General features: G+C 37.7%; 1 protein-coding gene across 1 annotated transcript; it reads right to left on the bottom strand.

Moving 5' to 3' along the window:
• Window positions 1-375: 375 nt before the first annotated feature.
• On the bottom strand, window positions 376-2,987 carry LOC139155780 (uncharacterized protein PF3D7_1120000-like). The gene is made up of 2 exons (XM_070731049.1): window positions 2,679-2,987; window positions 376-1,365 (listed from the first exon to the last, which is right to left on the bottom strand). The coding sequence occupies exon 2, from the start codon at window positions 1,320-1,322 to the stop codon at window positions 381-383; it is 942 nt and encodes a 313-aa protein (XP_070587150.1). The 5' UTR covers window positions 1,323-1,365; window positions 2,679-2,987; the 3' UTR covers window positions 376-380.
• Between the last annotated feature and the right edge of the window lie 15,910 nt (window positions 2,988-18,897).

The raw sequence follows: 18,897 nt of genomic DNA, 5'->3' as shown, positions 1-18,897 counted from the left end.
TTCTCCCTGCTTTTCTGGCCATGTTTGCTCCCAGGAGATTCCTAGAGAGGCCCCACAGAGGCTTCTCCTTGTCTTTTCTGGTTACAGCTTCAAAGGCTCAGGTTTGTAAGTGGAAAATGGTTCTTGAGAAGAGGCAAAAAAATCTTGAACACCTGGTTCTTATTTAGAAAAGTTCGTATGTGAAGGCATTCTTAGGTACTTCTTAGGTAGAGGTACTCTGAACAAGTGAGGAACAGCAGGAAAGGAAAGAGTGTTCGGAAACTTCAGATCATGCAGAATGCATCTGCGAGAGCTATTGTGGACTTACCTAGGTTCGCTCACATTTCTCCAACACTCCGCGGCCTGCTCTGCAGCCTGCACTCACAATTCTCTCAATGTAGTCATTTATTGTATTTCTTGGTTTCGCGTTGAGGTTGCTTTCTTCTGGCCCCTTGGTCCTGCTCCTCCACTTGTGTAAATGCCCCCATGGCTTCAGCCTGCATTGCTTCCAGTTCTTTTGTTAACTGTTCCATTTCGCTTATTCCACTATTTTCATAAAAGTCTCTTGCTTGGTCTAGATTCTCCAACTTATATCTTGTTGATTTCCATGTCAATGATAGACCTTGTGGAATAAGCCAGCGAAAAGTTATATTTTCTTTAATCAAAAGTTTGGTCAAGAAATGATAGTCTCTTCTGGTCTCTCGAACACGTCTCGGAATTTGTTTTAATATTTTTATTTCTTTACCTTGGTGTTGTAATTGTCCCGCTCTTGACCAGTGCAATATGTCATCTCTCAAGCTTTTTCTTACAAATTTGATGTGAATCTCTCGTGGAAGATTAAAACGGCGTATGTAGCTGTTAGAAATTCTGAAGACTTCATCGATTTCTCTTTTTATGTCATCTGGGTCCATCTGGAGGATTTTCCCAGTAATGTCAGCCATAATGGCCTTTAAATCTTCATCTTTTTCTTCTATTACATTTTGAAATCGAAGTCCATATGACGCACGTTGCATTTCCAAATGAGTGATTGATTCATCATACCCTCTGTAACGTGAAGCAGCTTTGTCCTCTAAATAGCCAATTCTTTTCTCCACCTTTTCCGCCTTTTCTTCCACTGCCTTCATTCGTTCTTCATTATCTTGCAAAGCTTGTTTAATCTCCTTCATCTGGTCTTTCATCTCACCTGTATCCACTTTCATTTCAGCCATCTCTGCTTTAATTTCATCTCTCTGTTGAGTTGCATCTTGTTGAGATTGTAACATAAAGTCATTTAATGTGGTTAGTGTCTCTTGGATTGAAGCCAGGGAAGGCTGTTTCTCTCTGTCCTTTTCCTTGGTAAACATAGTTGATGATAAAACCGGCTGTGCGGGGGATGGATGAGGTGAACTTTGCGGAGAAGAAACAACAGTTATCTGCTTCTTGATTGTTTTAGTATGGGTGGAAGTACTTGACATTTTCAAATTAAAATTTAATGTTATTTTATGTTAGCAGTATGTAGACAAATACTATAAATTCCAAACACACAGTAACAGTTGTACTAAATTAATAACAATAATTCAAATAAAAAGCTAAATTTCAAATACAATTAGAATTCAAAATATAAAATATAGCTAATTAATGCTCAAGTTGTTAATTCTTATTACTCTAAAACCAAAATTTATATCAAGAAGAGAGAAGAAAGAAAGGAAAATAGAAAGAAAAAATAGTTTAGCACAGCAAAAGAAATAAAAAAGGAAAGTCAACAGAAAGAGAGGGAGATTAAGAACATATGAAGAAAGGGGGCAATCAAAGTTAAAAATTATTGTTCAATTAGGAGGAACAGGAAACCAAAGACCAAAAATTTAGCAATGCATAAACAGAACCAAGATTGATTATTATGTAATGTAATATAAAAATAAAATTCAAAAGTTAAGTTTATCAGAGGGAAAACGCAATAAGGAAAAAACAATTATTAATATTCCAGTTATAATAAGATGATTTGATTGAAGGTCTAAATTGTTGTCAGAAACACCTTAGTAAAAGCTGCAAGGGTATTCCGTAATTTGAAAAAGGGTGTAGTCTTTTAAAAATTTATAAAGCTTTTTCCAAACAAATGCAGTTTAATTTCACAAAGTTAAAATGAAGTCGGTCCGTCTCTCACAGCCCAGGAAAAATCTCTCCGCTGTAAATCCAACGAAACCGCTGTTAATCCAAAACCGCTATTAATCCAAACAAAATCCAAACGAAATGCTCCAACGAAATATTCCAAATAATGTCAGTCAAATAATCCAAATTTTGTAATTCTCAGGTATAGGAAAAAGGTTTTTTCTTTATATATATTTATTCAAAAATTGTAAATAGGTAGTGAGTAGTCCTGGTCCTTCCGCTAGAAAAATCTCAGCCCGGACTTCATTGTGCAATGTTTCGTAACCAATTACTTCAAAAAGGGAAGAACATTTTTTTTTCAACCAAATAATATCATTTTGTATATAATAAATCTTTTAGTGTCTCATTTTTAAAGTCCTTTAGATCCCCTTGTTTGCAGAAATTTTACAGTTCCAAACTAGTGAAAGTGTTAAGAGTAAGTTCCGGCTGTTAAATCGCGCCTGGATACAATGTTGTTTTAACAACTTTCTCTTTCGCCTTCGTTTAAACTCTCAATTCTCCGTTTTCTTGTATTTCAATCTTCTTGCTTAACATGGAACATAGAAATTTTTTACCTTAATTGTAGCCTCTTTTGAAGTATTCCCTTTTCAGATAGAATTGTTTGATTTCTCTGCTTTTTACTTTCTTGCTGTTTCTTGCTTCCCGCTGGTTAGGTGGGATCGCAATGGCCGTGTCCTCTCGAAAGAGGACCGGTGCTCCCTGCACCAGAGCTGCAGGACGGACCCTCTGTCCCCAGAGCCTCGGCGATGGCTCCCCGGACAGAGGGGAATCCCCTTTTCTAGGATCGAGCCATCCGGACTCGATCCGATCACATTAGAGCGACCTCTGGGAGGGTTGAAGGGGTCTCGAGGCAGAGCCCTGCCAAGAGACTCCGCTGCGGTCCTCAGCGAAACCGGAAGCCACTCACAATTCAAAGTATTGGTAATGACCTATAAAGCGCTACATGGCATCGGACCAGAATACCTCCGAGATTGTCTTCTTCCACACGAATCCCAGCGACCGATAAGGTCCCACAGAGTTGGCCTTCTCCAGGTCCTGTCGACTAAACAATGTCATCTGGCAGGCCCCAGGGAAAGAGCCTTCCCTGGGGTGGCCCCAGCCCTCTGGAATCAACTCCCCCCAGAGATCAGAACTGCCCCCACTCTCTTTGTCTTTCATAAATTGCTTAAGACCCACCTATACCACTAGGCATGGGGGAATTGAGACATTTCCCCCCAGGCTTATATAGTTTATGCATGGTATGTTTGTGTTGTACGGTTTTATATAACAGGCTTTCAGATATTTTTCTTCTTTTAAATATTAGATTTGTCTATTGTATGCTGTTATTATTGTTGTGAGCCGCCCCGAGTCTGCGGAGAGGGGCGGCATACAAATCTAATACATTATTATTAATTATTATTATAAAGAATCCAAATAGTAGAAAAGAGGAGTGATCAAACAGAGAAAAACGTGGAAGAGATAAATTTGAATACAACAATTTCTGGGAAAAATCATGAGAGGGCAGTCACAACAATGGAGGGGGACCATCCTGACTATTGTATATGCTTCCAAAATATTGAAGAAGAAAAAGGAGAAAATTTACCAGAAATAATAGTGGAGATGTTGGCAGACCCTATGGAAAGTAGGGAGAGGCTTTTGAATGAGGTTGAAAAAATATTCATAGTCCATACAAGATATGCTATGAGACATAAATTACCAAGAGAAATACATGTTAGATTCACCAAAAAAGCAGCGAGAAACTAGATCTTACAGATGACAAGAAATACTATATTAAAACACAAGATGAAAGAAATTGTGATTTTAGAACAAATTCCCAGAAGAGTGAGAGATACTTGAAAAACATAAAAGTTTGACTAAATCTCAGAGGAGTCAAATTTGGATGGCTAATACCTGAAGGTTAATTGGTGAATTGGCAAGAACAAAGACAGACTGGATACTTAGGATAAAGCAGAATAATTTTATTATCAATATATTGAGTTCTTAGAAGAAGATTCAACAGATAAAGGAAAAAGAAAGGAAGAAGAAAGATAAAGATAAACAATAAGAATGGGAGGAAAGAGCAATAAGAGAAGGAACTCGGTCAAAAGAATCTAAGGAACGAAGTAACTAGAGCAACTAGCCAATTAAATAAATAAAAGAGATGGAAGAAGAGATAAAAAATAATTTCATTAAATATAAATATATTAAATTCAGTGATAAAAATGAAAGTAAATAAATTATAAAAATTAAATTTTGAGATTATTTGTTTATAAGAAGTACATATTACAGAACAACATAGAAAATACCTAGAATATGAGAAACTTGGAAAATTATATATATAATTAATAGATCAATCCAAAAGAGGAATATTTTTTATATTAAACAAGAAATACAGTCAGAAATTTATTTATTTATTTATTAGATTTGTATGCTGCCCCTCTCCATAGACTATATGTAGACCTAAAAGGTAAAATATTAATGTTTGAAATAATAATGAAATTTAAGAAAGAACTGATAGTAGCAATCTATGCTCCAAATGATAAACAAGAAGAATTTTATAGAAAATTAATTAGAAAAATAATCAAATATGAAGATGAAGATATATGTATAGTAGGAGATGTTAATGCAATTGTAGATAAAGAACTGGATTGTAGATCAACCAAAGTAAATAAAAAACAGAGAAAGTCGGTTTCAAAAACATTTTTAAATGATGGATGAATTAATACTACAAGACGAATGGAGACAGAGGAATATGAAAGAAAGACAATGCATGTTCTACTCAAATAGACATTTGTCATGGTCAAGAATAGATACAATGTGGGTATCATTGGAAATATTGACTAAAATAGAAATGATTGAAATTGAACCAAATATAAGGGCAGACTATAATCCAATTATAATGACTGGAGTAACAGGAGCTAGGATTGTTTTGCACAAAATTGGAAAGCAGGAATCATTCTTGGAGATGAGCAGATAATTAAAAATTTGGACTGTGAAATGAATAGATTAACATTAAGATTAAAAGATAAAGATGATTCATTGTATTAAAAGATGTTGGGGAAGTTTTATAGATTATTAGAAAATTAATATAAATAAAGAAGTTTGAATATAAGTGAATGATGTAACCCAGATATAACACTCGAAAGAGATAAGGGGAATGGAGAAGATAAAAAAGGAAAATTTAAATTTGAAGTGCATTAATAGACAAAACTTATAAAGATAAAAGACATAGATTAAAGGAATTAATATATATATTAATCTATAATCTATACATAAAGGGATTAGATACTTTAGCCTAGAGGTTAATTCTCTGCCGTGCAAGGCAAAGCTGCAAGTTCAAATCCCAGGGAGGGTATGGCTAGCTGATGAGGCCAGAACAAGGCTGAAATAGATCAATCCTAGTCTCCCTTAATTTTCAAGTTCTGAAGGAGGAAGGAAAGGGAAGGAGAAGGAAGGATTATATGAGATAGGAAGGGGTGGTGGTAAAAAAGCAATCTTGAACTAATAAAGCAATAAAATAAATATAGATTATATATGTAAATTTTTTTGTAAAAGAATGAAATGAGGAATGAGATAATGAATATGCGAAATATCTGTATGGGAATAAAAATAAAATAAAACCTTTTCAATGAAAAAAAAAAGACATAGCTATTTCCAAAGCCAAAAGTTGTTTTTCGGAGGCTTTCAAATGCAATAGAGAAATTGTAGTTTTGGAGCCAGGATAATAACTTTGGAACAAGACAAATATTAGAATATGTTAAAAAAAAGAATTGCGATATGTTTTAATTTTGGTGTAGAACAGATGGGCAGTAAATTTTGTTGCTTCAGAAAAGCCGTAGCTCAGGGCAGGGCACTAAATGATATTCTTTATATTTTTTCTGTTGCACTTTCCTGTAAATCAGCACAATGAACGACACCCATTGGCTCCGACTTTTTTTTTTCCAGGTTGACAAGTTATAACTACCTCTGAGGAGTTGGCAAAAGGAACTGTATTATAAAACCTTGAATAGAACTGCCTGAGAAAAACCTTGAAGCTTTCAAGAAGACGTTGAGTGCTGAAGGAGAAAGGGAGAATAATTCCATTTTGCCCCTAAAAATGTCACATTCATATTTTGAAAGGAAAGGAAAAGACTTTGAGAAAAAAAGTTTCCCGTTGCATTCCTCTCCCAAGGCTTGCTATATTTATTTATTTGTTTGTTTGTTTGCTTGTTCATTTATTTATTTATTATTTTTTAATGCCAACTCGTAATAAATAAATAAATAAATAAATAAAGAAAGAAAGAAAGAAAGAAAGAAAGAAAGAAAGAAAGACAGACAGACCATTTAGAGAAGTCCCCATTTGTTACCCTGTTATCCCCAAAATAAAATATCCTTTGATAATAAGCCCAATTGGGCTTTAGAGTGCGTGGCAATAAGGCCAAGCACTTATTCCAGGGTTCCAAAAAATATAAGACAGTGTCTTATGCTTGGGGAAACATGTTGGGTGCAGTCTACCTTGGGCCTTATTGGTAATGGCCAAACACATGCCATAATTTATAGCAAATATGTCATAACATTATTTTATACTGTGTAAAACCTATCAATTCCCAAAACCTCAGTTGTTCTCCTACATACCCATGGATCTGATGCATGGATGGCATAAAACTGACTGACAGATTGATTGACTGACTGACTGAATCTTTCTCCCCTTCCACTGTTGCGTAAAACTGCTGGCATTTGCAAGGTGACACAAAATGGCATTTAGCTGGGTGCTTGAAGAATCTGGAGTGTTTGATTAATATAGCCCACTTGTGTTTTAACATCTACTGCTGAAGTATAACCACTTCACTCCAATGTTTGGGTGTCAGAGTGCATGAGGCATCAGTGCTTGGCTGTGAAAGAGTGCCAGCTGGGAATGAATGAATTATTAGCATTGGGCATAGATCCAGTGCTTGACATTTCGCTCATTAGAAAGTCTATTGTAATTAATATAATTGAGATCTATTGGGTGTGCCATTGATGGATATGCTTGTCTCCAGAGTACTTTGTTGTCTTCCAGGAAATTCATTGGTGAGAAAATGATGTATGCTGTGTATTAGCTGCATAGAAGCAGATCCTCTAGAGACAAAGATTTCTTGTTATAGTGGGTTTTGTCTCAGCAGAGGGACAGATGATAAGCTTGGAATGCTTCTCATCTGCACTTACTATAGAAGTGGCTTAAAAAAACCTCCCAGAAAATACATGCTAACCCTTTTAAATGAATAGCACATAGAAACATAGAAGTCTGACGGCAGAAAAAGACCTCATGGTCCATCTAGTCTGCCCTTATACTATTTTCTGTATTTTATCTTAGGATGGATATATGTTTATCCCAGGCATGTTTAAATTCAGTTACTGTGGATTTATCTACCACGTCTGCTGGAAGTTTGTTCCAAGGATCTACTACTCTTTCAGTAAAATAATATTTTCTCATGTTGCTTTTGATCTTTCCCCCAACTAGCTTCAGATTGTGTCCCCTTGTTCTTGTGTTCACTTTCCTATTAAAAACACTTCCCTCCTGGACCTTATTTAACCCTTTAACATATTTAAATGTTTCGATCATGTCCCCCTTTTTCCATTTGAGCAGATTACCCTGCATGTCCCTGAAAAATATCCATAAAGAAATATGCATCATATTTCAGATATATGTCCCATTTGTGCTCGATTGTGCATGTTCAGAGGTGAAATATTCCTGGTTTAGGCATCCCTGCTGGTGATTGGAATGCACATGCATACAACCCCCCTCCCGTCATACCCAATTGGGCCATTTTTTATCCTTAGATTTCCCTAATTTCAAGGTGTGGTCAATTTCTTACTTTTAAAAAAAACTTTGGATGTTAAGTATTAAATTCTTAACAATCACATATCTTCACATTCTGTGAAACTGGCTCTCAAATACTGATTCTTTGCTATTTTGATATGAGTTGCAAATATGATCAGCAGCGTTTTTGTTTTTTTTTAAACAATAATATTTGTAGGTGAGTAGGTGTGCCTTCACATCAAGATTGATTCATAGTCCCTACCTAGACTAGTTGCTGCAGTTTTCTTGACAATTTTTTTTTGGAAAAATCAGGTTATTTGCAGGAATTCTTCTCCCTGAGGGAACCTAAATGTCTCAATAGATCATATAGGATAGCTGTGGCCCTCATCTCTTACTTGAAATAGTGCCATCTAGTGGTACCTAGAAAGATTACCTTTTCTGTGACACCCTATTTTATGGAATATCCTCCAAGTGCAATTTTTTTTAAGGAGCACATGGAGGTGATTCAGTTAAACTTTCTTTCCTTCTAAAAGAAATACCATGAGCTACCAAGTGTTCTGCCTGCCTTTATGGTAAGAGTCTCCCGAAAATTCAAGGGTACAAATTTCAGACACACACGCTTGAAGGTTCAAAAACAATGTTCTTTATCACAAAAATTCAAAAGAAACAAAGCACCCTTTTTGTATTGCAAAGAGAACTTGTCCCCAAACAACCTGGTAGTCTGTACAATCCCCTTAATCAGTCTTTAAGTACTTAGCTAGCAGCTGTGAAGAACTGTCACAGCCCTTCTTCTCCCACGAAGTGAAACACACACACACTTTGCTCTACTTTGATTTCAAAGTCATGAAAAATCAACAAAGTCTGGAAACAGTAAAGCAAATCCTGAAGAACAACGATCAGATAATCTTCCACAACGGCCAAACCAACACGCTGCTATTTATATCAGCAGCTCTAATTACTGGAGCCCCACCCAAACACAGGTGGCCTCTCTTATCTCCTGTAATATTTCTGCAATTGGTCTCTTCTATGCATAATTCTGCGCATGTGTGGGTCTAATACTTCCTCATCTGAATCAACCGAAGATAATGAAGATTGGCTTCCTGGGCTGTGTGCCAAGCCCCCCTCTTCCAAGTCACCCCCACCTTCTTTTTCGTCCGAGGAAACTGCACTACCTGCCTCTGTCGGCAATAAAATAGGCCTATGACATGTTGATGTTTCCCCTGCATCCACCTCCACATTCCTTGGGGCAGGAGCTGGGCCAGAGCCAACCACAACACCAAGGAGTCTTTCTTTCATTACTCACACTCATTCCAAAAATCAGTTTGGCTCTTTTAAAAAAAAAATGGCTGGGTCATTAAAAAAAGGAGGTAAAAAGGGAAGGAGCAAAAATAAAAAGTCTGGAACTGCTTTACTTTAGGAAAGGGTTATTGTTCGAATAGTCAAGATTTTATTATTTGTCACAAAATAATTAAAAGCTGAACAAAAAAAATATTTTTAAATGGGAAAGTAATAATTCATCTCAAAAGGCAACTGTAGAAGAAATATGCCATTTTTAAAGAATATAATTGTTAAGAATATTACCTAATAATAAACCAGCCTTTTACCTATCTGCAAATAAAGAAAATCCCTTTTATCCCCTAGAGAAACTTCAGTAAACAGGAAGATTACTAAGAAAGTTCATACTTGGTCTTTAAGCACTAGCAGACATGGGGGAATCTCGAGCCTGTCAAGTGGGGTCCTTGGTGTTCTGTTAGCTTGGGGGTGGTGGTTTACAGGTGTTTTCATTATTAAATTAAGTAACATCATCAATACACTGATGATGTTATCTAATTTGGTAATGCAATGTCTGCAAGAAAACCTCTCAGCTCAGAGAGCATCAAGGATTCTTCATTTACAAACATTCTCTTTTATCAATCTTTAAAGTCTGTAGTAAAATCCCTCTCTTCATTCCATCATCTTCCCATTAATCTCTTCCCCCCTCTCTAATTTTGCATGGGCTGGATGAGCTTTGACTTACACTATAGTAATTAATTAATTAATTAATAATAATAATTTATTAGATTTGTATGCCGCCCCTCTCCGTAGACTCGGAGCGGCTCACAACAAAATAATAACAGTACTGTATAACAAATCTAATATTAAAAACATCTAAAAAACCCAATATTAAAACCATACAACACAATCATACCATGCGTAAACTATATAAGCCTGGGGGTATCTTAGTTCCCCCATGCCTGTAGAATTAGCATGGTGTAAATGAAGGAGTTAATTTAGCCTTCCATAAGAATATGGCAGCTGCCTCTATTGCTAACTTCTGCTAACTTCTAACTTCTTAAAAAATATAAATTCTGAATGTATGTGTATCTATTTATCCCTACATAGATACAAACATTGTATTGCTGAAGTTATTCCCTCATAAGTCATATCATCCTTGAGTGATGAAATTCCTTCCATTGTTTGTTACTTTCTTTATATTAAATATAATTGTGCAGTGTTTGCTACTTATTTTCTTCTTTACATTGTTGGTTTCTGGCTATATCTGAAGATTATTATTTATTAAGATTATTAAGACTATTTTTATCCAAGTGTTATACTTATGTGTGTTCAAGGACAGACTCTGCACTGGTTACATGATGACATTGTAAGAGAAAATAATATAGGATTGACTCTTTGATATATCTTGAAGAAGAAAAAAAACCCCTTTCTGGACTGTTTTCTGATTGTTATTGCCTGAAATTCACATTATTTCCTCTTTGTTATGGATCTTCCTAACAGAATAAGGATTCTCACCACCACTTCCAGAATAATGCCATATTGTTATACTTAGCAAAGCTGCAGAATAATTTACCTTCATAAATAAGACTGTTCTTTAAGAATTATGTTGAGCTTTCAAATTCATATCCGCAGTGATAAATTGCCAATGAAAACTTGGCATTCAAATATGTAACCGAGTATTAATTTGTTATTTTAGTTTTTTTAGTCCCACTTAATAATGAGGCAAATAATATTGATTTTAGATACAGTCATGAAAGAATGATGATCTTAAAATTATAGAAATGTTTGTTCCCAGAAATGCCTTCATAATACTTTTGAATTTTGAATCTGTGAGTTTTTATTACTAACAAATAATTACTGTATACTCTGAGAGAGCAGTAAATTAGGAAACTGGCCTCATGCCAATTTCAGTGGAGCACCAAGATCAAACCTCCATTTGCTTGTAAAATAGAACTCAGAGTTTTTATACAGTTTATGATGGCAAGATACTTACAATATTTTTTGTTTTGCCCTTTGCTTTTCATTTCACTGGTTTAAGACTAGCTTGGTTGTGAAGCTATAATGTTAATAATGAATGCACTAATCTGACCAGTAGGGCCTAGTTAAAGAGTGACCTGACATGAGTAAGGTATGAATGTAGCACTTTTCTGAGATGTTCTTTGAAGTTCTCAGAATATATTGTTGCAGTACTTTGCATCTAAAAGTTGGTCCATTTTTTTAGTTTATGGTTTAGCTGCACTGTTCTGGTATAAGATCGACTTTTCCCAGTCAGATAACTCAGCACAATAAAGTATCACAGATAATTTTATTACAGGCATTCTCACAATAACTCACAGTTATGATGTGATTCTTCTGTAGTATAATCTTTCCCATTGTGAAGGTAAAAAGAGGTTGAATTGACCCAGGCTCTAGGTGTAGCATCTACATGCTGGCTGGCTTAGTGAGTGAAGACAAAGACCCTCTGGAATGTTCTCTCCAATTACCCCTCATCCCGAGTCAGAGCCAATAGGAATACACAAATGTGGTCACATGTAAACTACATTACCCAGAGTGCAATTTCACTACATTTCCCCTAATGCAATATCTTAAAGAAACATGCCTAATATATAGTCCAACTATCTCTGTCTCTGGGGACAGCACATGCACTGCCCAGTCGCCCCCTCACTAGATCTGAGCAATAGTGGTGCATTGGTTAGAATGCAATATTGCAGGCTACTTATGCTGACAGCAGTTTGGCAGATTGAATCTCACCAGGCTCAAGGTTGACTCAACCTTCCATCCTTCCGAGATTGGTAAAATGTGGGCTCAGATTGTTAGGGGCAATATGCTGACTCTGTAAACCGCTTAGAGAGAACTATAAAGCACCATGAAGCAGTATATAAGTCTAAGTGCTATTGCTATCTGGCCAGCAACCATTTTTGGACAGAGCAAAGGGATAATGTTTCCCTTTGTTATTCTTCCACTCACCTTAAAAGTGATCTCTAGATGCAATTTTCTGCTTCATATCCAAAGTGGACTCTTACACATTATGGGCCCTCAAATGTTCTTGTACATTTCAAGTTCCATACTTCAGTTATTGCAGGACTGGCTGCCTTGTACAGACTTCAGCATCCTCTGAATTGAATAGTACTATTGGGAGCTATAATAGCAAAATGAGGTTAGCACTGCTTTATAAATATATTTCTGGATCAAAGCCAGTTAGGAACGTATTTTGATTACTATTTGGTGAGCATGGCTTGGTGGAATTATGTTATTGAGTGGGTGTGGCCAATTCAACATTATTATTATTGATTGATTGATTTTGTTTATTATTTTATTTATTTTATTTTATTTTATTTTATTTTATTTTATTTTATTTTTTATTTTATTTATTCTATCTGTCTGTCTGTCTGTCTGTCTATCCATCCATCCATCCATCCATCCAGCCACTCACTCACTCACTCACTCACTCATTCATTCATTCATTCATTCATTCATTCATTCATTCATGTAAATCGACTTCTATGCCGCCCAATCCTGAAGGTCTCAGGGCAGCTTACAACAATATGAGAATACAAATACAATTAAAAAAAGAACTCAAATATGGAAAATCTAAAGCTGTAAACCCAAAAAAGCCCCATAACTGGATTCAGTTTCAATTAAGGCAGTACACATACATAACATACAATATAATTGGCCATGACAGATATCAGTTTCATGGTCCCCAGGCTTGCCGGCACAGCCAGGCCTTTATGTCCTTCCAGTAGGGTGGGAGCAATAGGGGGGGAGTTGGTTCCATAGAGCCCAGGTTGCTACAGAGAAGACCCTCCCCCACAGTCCTGCCAGCTTGGGTTGCGTAGTTGACGGAACTCGGAGGAGGCTAACTCTGTGTGATCTTATTGGTCTCTGGGAGGTATTTATATATTGCATTTATGAACTCCTGATCTCCCTCATTTTCAGGGTGGGACTTGAAAGGAATCAATGATTTGGAGGCAGCTACAGTATTTGCAAAATGTCATCTAAGCAAATGGAATTCTCTGAAGAAGCAAGGGTTTTTAAAAAGACTATATTATAGTCTAAGACATGAAAAAGATGAAGACACATATATTTCAAATTTCATATCCATTTGCCAGAAAAAATTATGGCTCACAAATACATCTCCGGATGCTTTGGACATTAAGAAGATTTAAAACTATTCTTTGGGGAAGATGACATAAGATTATTTGGAAGACGTCTGGAAAGAAGTGACCCTTCGTAATTCAGTTTTCCTGAACAGCAAGATTAAATATATACTGCCAATTATATTACCAGGTAACCCAACAGCCACTGAAAGTGCATACGGAATATCAAGTAGAGATCAAACTAAGCAGCTATTCTAAACAGTCTACTTATTATCACAGATGTGTCTCTCCAGATGCAAGATCCATTAAAAAAGTATATATCTCTAGTGATGACAAAGTTTTGAAATAAACTAAACCTCAAACATTGAGACCTTGGTGTCTGAGTGTAATAACAGACTTTTGGACTAAAGCAAATTGAAAAACTTTGCAACAAATTTTGAAAAACCTGTTTCTTGTGGGGTGGTAATAGATCAGTGATGGTGAACTTATGGTACATGTGGCACAAATGGTACACAAAGCCATATCTGAGGGCACATGAGGCATTGCCTTATGTCAGCTCAAGTATGCATGTGTGTGCAGTCCAGCTGATTTAAATTGTTTTAATTATTGGATTTGTACTGTTTTGTTGTTGTGAGCCGCTCCGAGTCTCCGGAGAGGGGTGGCATACAAATATTATTATTATTATTATTATTATTATTATTATTATTATTATTATTATTACTACTACTACTACTACTATTACTACTACTACTACTATTACTATTACTATTATTATTATTATTATTATTATTATTATTATTATTATTATTATGTCAGTACAACACAGCAAACAAGATCACTATGCTGGATTTCATATTTCATCACCAGTCGGGCGCTTCCCAAGCACCTAGGACTGCGTGATGTAGCAGCGAATTATGTTTGCCGATCCCAGTAAAGCGGCCTTTTGCAATTGACAAATGGAGATTTTGTCAATTCCAATGGTTTTCAAATGACCGCTGAGATCCTTTGGTACTGTGCCCAGCATGCCAAGTACCACTGGGACCACTTTCATGGGCTTATGCCAGAGTCGTTGCAGCTCGATTTTTAGATCTTCGTATTTCACTAATTTCTCTAGCTGCTTTTTCTCAATTCTGCTGTCTCCTGGGATTGCGATGTCGATGATCCATACTTTCTTTTTCTCCACGATCACAATGTCTGGTTCAGAATTATGCTTCAGAATTCGGTCAGTCTGAAGTCGTAAGTCCCACAGTAGTTTTGCTTGCTCATCTTTGACCACTTTTTCGGGCTTATGATCCCACCAGTTCTTTGCCACTGGTAAATGGTAGTTCCGGCACAAGTTCCAGTGGATCAGCATCGTGTCTATGCTTGTAGTCAGTCTGTGCAATCTTTTTGCAGCAGCTGAGTATGTGATCGATTGTTTCATCTGTTTCTTTACAGAGTCTGCACTTTGGATTGTCTGTTGACTTTTCAATTCTGGCTTTGACAGCATTTGTTCTAATGGCCTGTTCTTGTGCCGCCAGTATTAGTCCTTCTGTTTCCTTTTTGAGTGTTCCACTTGTAAGCCATGACCAGGTCTTTTCTTTATCTACTTTGCCTTCAATCTTCTCCAAGAACTGCCCATGCAATGCTTTGTTCCACCACCTGTTCATACAACATTGAGTTACAGTTTTTCTGTACTGGTCCTTAGTTTGCTTCTTCTTCTTCTTCTTCTTCTTCTTCTTCTTCTTCTTCTTCTTCTTCTTCTTCTTCTTCTTCTTCTAATTATTATTATTATTATTATTATTATTATTATTATTATTATTATTATTATTATTATCCTTCTTTTCAGCTGTTTTTACTATCCACAGTCTTCAGGAAAGCCTCCTAAAGCCTGGGGATGGCAAAAGAGATGGCCAAATGGGCTAAGTGGAAGTTCATTTCTGAACTTCCGGTTGGGCCATTTTACCGTCCCCAGGCTTCAAGAATTTGGAGGCTTGTGTGCGTACGTAGGGGGCAGCACGAGATGGTGGTTGTATGAATGCATGAAGGAGAAGCATGGAAGAGCATGGGTGTGGGTACACTCTCACGCTCAAGTGCGTAAGTATACTCGCTTTTGGCACGCGAGCCAAAAACGCTTCACCAACACTGTAGTAGATGAATGTAATTATATAGATACATATTCCTGTCTAAATTCAATGCCATGACCAATGCACATAAAGTAATCAACAATCAATTAGACACCATAAGAATAGTGTGTACAAGATGTGATTTGATTGTGTAGGCTTGCCTCTTAAATGCATGCCACATTTAAAAAATAATAAAGATAGTAGATTTTCCAAGTAATAGTGTCAGCATGAAGCGCTATTTCATTCTTTCCCGGTATTAGATTCTATAGAAGTATCTCTGAAATTAAATTTAGACCCCAAGAGCTTGAACGTGTGCAGTTATACACCAGATTAGCAGCTAGAATTTGCAGGAAGTCAGGCATTTTGAAACCAATTTAATTACATCAGGGAGCTAAACAGGATTGCCACCTTTCTCTTGGTCTTATTGCTATGGCTACTGAACATTGCACAGAAGATTCAAGTCGAAGGTACTGTTTCGTGTGCAGGGAAAAACAACTTGAGTTATTGTAAGCATTGATTAAACTCTAGGCTGATATTCTACTATAGAATAGAATAGAAATTTTTATTGGTCAAGTGTGATTGGACACATATGGAATTTGTCTTGATGCATACACTCTTAGTGTACATAAAAGAAAAGATAAGTTCTTCAAGTACAACATTTAATGATAGTTTGGGTACAAATAAGCAATCAAATCATATTAGGAACCAGTCAATATAAATTGTAAGGATACAAGCAACAAAGTTACAGTCATACAGTCATTTGTGGGAGGAGATGGGTGATGGGAACGATGAAAAGATTAATGGTGCAGATTTGGAAAATAGTTTGACGGTGTTGAAGGAATTATTTGTTTATTAAAGTGCTAGCGTTTGGGGAAAAAACTGTTCTTGTGTCTAGTTATTCTGGTGTACATTTATACCGTGCCTACAAATTATACATTTGTAGTAACAGTACAATACTTAGGAAGAAATCTCAAATGTTTATATTGTACCAAAACTTCTAAGCTTATTAAAATGAGAGCCAGTTTGGTGTATGGTATCAGGTAAGAAAACCAGGAGACTATGAGTTCTAGTCTTATCTTGGGCCAGCTGGGTGACCTTGGGTTAGTTATTGTCTATCATGTTACAAAGGAGACAATGGCAAACCTTTTCTGAAAAAAAACCTTGCCAAGAAAACTGCAGAGACCTCTCTAGGCAATCTCCAGGAATCAGATACAATTGAGCAGAACCGTACTCCCTTATAAAATAATTTTTCAGAATTCCTCATTATCACCATGCTATATCCAGATCTGATAATAACCATTTTATTGCGCACTTATTTGATTCACCAGTTTTTTTATGATCAAGGATTAAGCATCTTTTTTTTCAGTTTTGAGGAGATGACATTGAGATTTCCATATCCTTCCTTCCTTCCTTCCTTCCTTCCTTCCTTCCTTCCTTCCTTCCTGCCTTCCTTCCTTTTCTTCTTCCTTAAATTAAATTCTGATGGCTGCTCAGACTAAAATTATACCTTGACATCGAAGAAAGGCACTTTTGCAGAGTCCTAATATTTTTTATAGTCATGCTGGGATTGCTGATAATGGAATGAGGAGAAAGAGGAGGTGGTGGAGGTGGAAAAGAGATGTGTTATCCTGAAAGACATACATGCCTGTAGGTTACATTCCTACATAGTGTGTTCATGGTGAATATATTTAGTTTTGCATCTGAACCACCATTGAAGGAAAAAAGCATGGTTGGGAAAAACAGAGAGAAGTAAAACAGAAAAACATCAGAGGCAATAGCTTAATGCAGGGCTCCCAATCTTGGTCCAGCATTGGACCAGCATTGGGCTGTGATATGCCAGAAAACAGGGCACGCAAACAAGCAAAGGCCTATCCATGGGATGCAGGCAGCATGTTAAACCATGCCTTCTCCAGTTCATGGAAATACCTCTCTCCATGGAACTGGTCCCTGGTGCACAAAAGGTTGGCGGCTGGCTTAATCTTCCTGTCACTTGAATTATGCAATTCTGTGTTATGAGAGGTAAATATTCATACGCAGGATTTCAAACAGGAGTTTCAATGTTGACAACTTAAGTTGGTTCCAAACTGTTTCTCTTCTTTTAGAGATTCTTCATAATTTCATGATTTCCATCATGACATCGTGGTCCTGTCCAAAATAACTTATAACCATGGCTTGTCAGAAAATTCCCGCAGCTGACCCACATTTGCAAATGAATTCATTAGACAATGGGTAGGCAAAATGGGTTCTTCTATGACATGTGGACTTCAACTCCCAGAATTCCTAAGCTAGCATGATTGTCTCAGGAATTGCCTTGGACGGGAAATGAACACTCGAACACCAAGCTGGGTAAAATGGGTCACTTTATTAAATATTAACAGAAAGACCTGCAGGGGTCACTAAATGGGGCGGAGTTTCCTGAACACAACATACTTGGGCAACTTAAATGGGCGTTACTCCAAGCCTGGTCAGGGGGAGGCATGTCCCGCCTACTCCCGACCCGAAAGCCACGCCCAGCATGTGGGAGGGCTCACCTTGCATGACCCGGAACCGGAAATGACGTAGGTGAACCCCAAGGGCACCCCCTTCACACCTCTCTGTCCGTGGAGGATGCTTGAGTTGTGCAATGGGGGTGCCAATCATCTTACAAAAGATGCCCAAAGGAGAACACACAGTTGCTACTGATACCCTTTCCGCCCCGTTTCTGCCACAGCAGGGGGTCAGATCTCTATCTTGGCCCCCTGCTCCCCGCCTAAGCCTGCCCCAGCTCACGCAGGCACCACTGCAGGTCTGTGTAAAAATTGCCACTCCTGACATCTTCCTAAATTGACCCAGTGAAAGCTAGGGTTTTTTTAAAAAAAACACATGCCCATGTGTCAGATCACTTTGCCTCCCCCTGCCATGTTAACCCATAACCTGGTCCCGTCAACAGCTGTTGGTGTGATGGCGACTCCGCATCCCCTCCATGTGGGGGTATCAGAACCACACACCAGAACCACACACCATGGCCGTAGGCCCCGTACGACCGGTGGTTCACCATGACATGACATCACTGTGCCAAGTCCATCACTGACACCAGGTCGTTGCCACCCGTGTGCAAGACCAACAATCTTTTCCATATGCTCTGCAAGCCCCGGGGGACTGCCACAACTTGACGCCACTGGGCCAAGTCCTTCACCACTACCAGGTCGTTGCCATCCGTGTGCAACACCAGCAATCTGTTCCATCTGCTCTGCGAGCCCTGGGGGACTGCCATGACTTGATGCCACTGAGCCAAGTCCTTCACCATCACCAGGTCGTTGCCACCCATGTGCAACACCAACAAACTGTTCCACACGCTCTGGAAGCCCCGGGGGACTGCCATGACTTGACGCCACTGAGCCAAGTCCTTCACCATCATCAGGTCGTTGCCACCCGTGTGCAACACCAACAATCTGGGTCCGGCCCTCACTGCTCCCGATTTTTCACAACGGAAGAGACCCGTCTCAAATGAAGACCTCCGAGCTCAAGCCTTTCCGCTGAAGCCCCAGCGACTCAG

Source organism: Erythrolamprus reginae, unplaced genomic scaffold (assembly GCF_031021105.1).
Source record: "Erythrolamprus reginae isolate rEryReg1 unplaced genomic scaffold, rEryReg1.hap1 H_56, whole genome shotgun sequence".
NCBI lineage: Eukaryota > Metazoa > Chordata > Lepidosauria > Squamata > Dipsadidae > Erythrolamprus > Erythrolamprus reginae.
The sequence above is the reverse complement of the archived record's forward strand: the minus strand, read 5'-3'. Positions and strand labels throughout refer to the sequence as shown.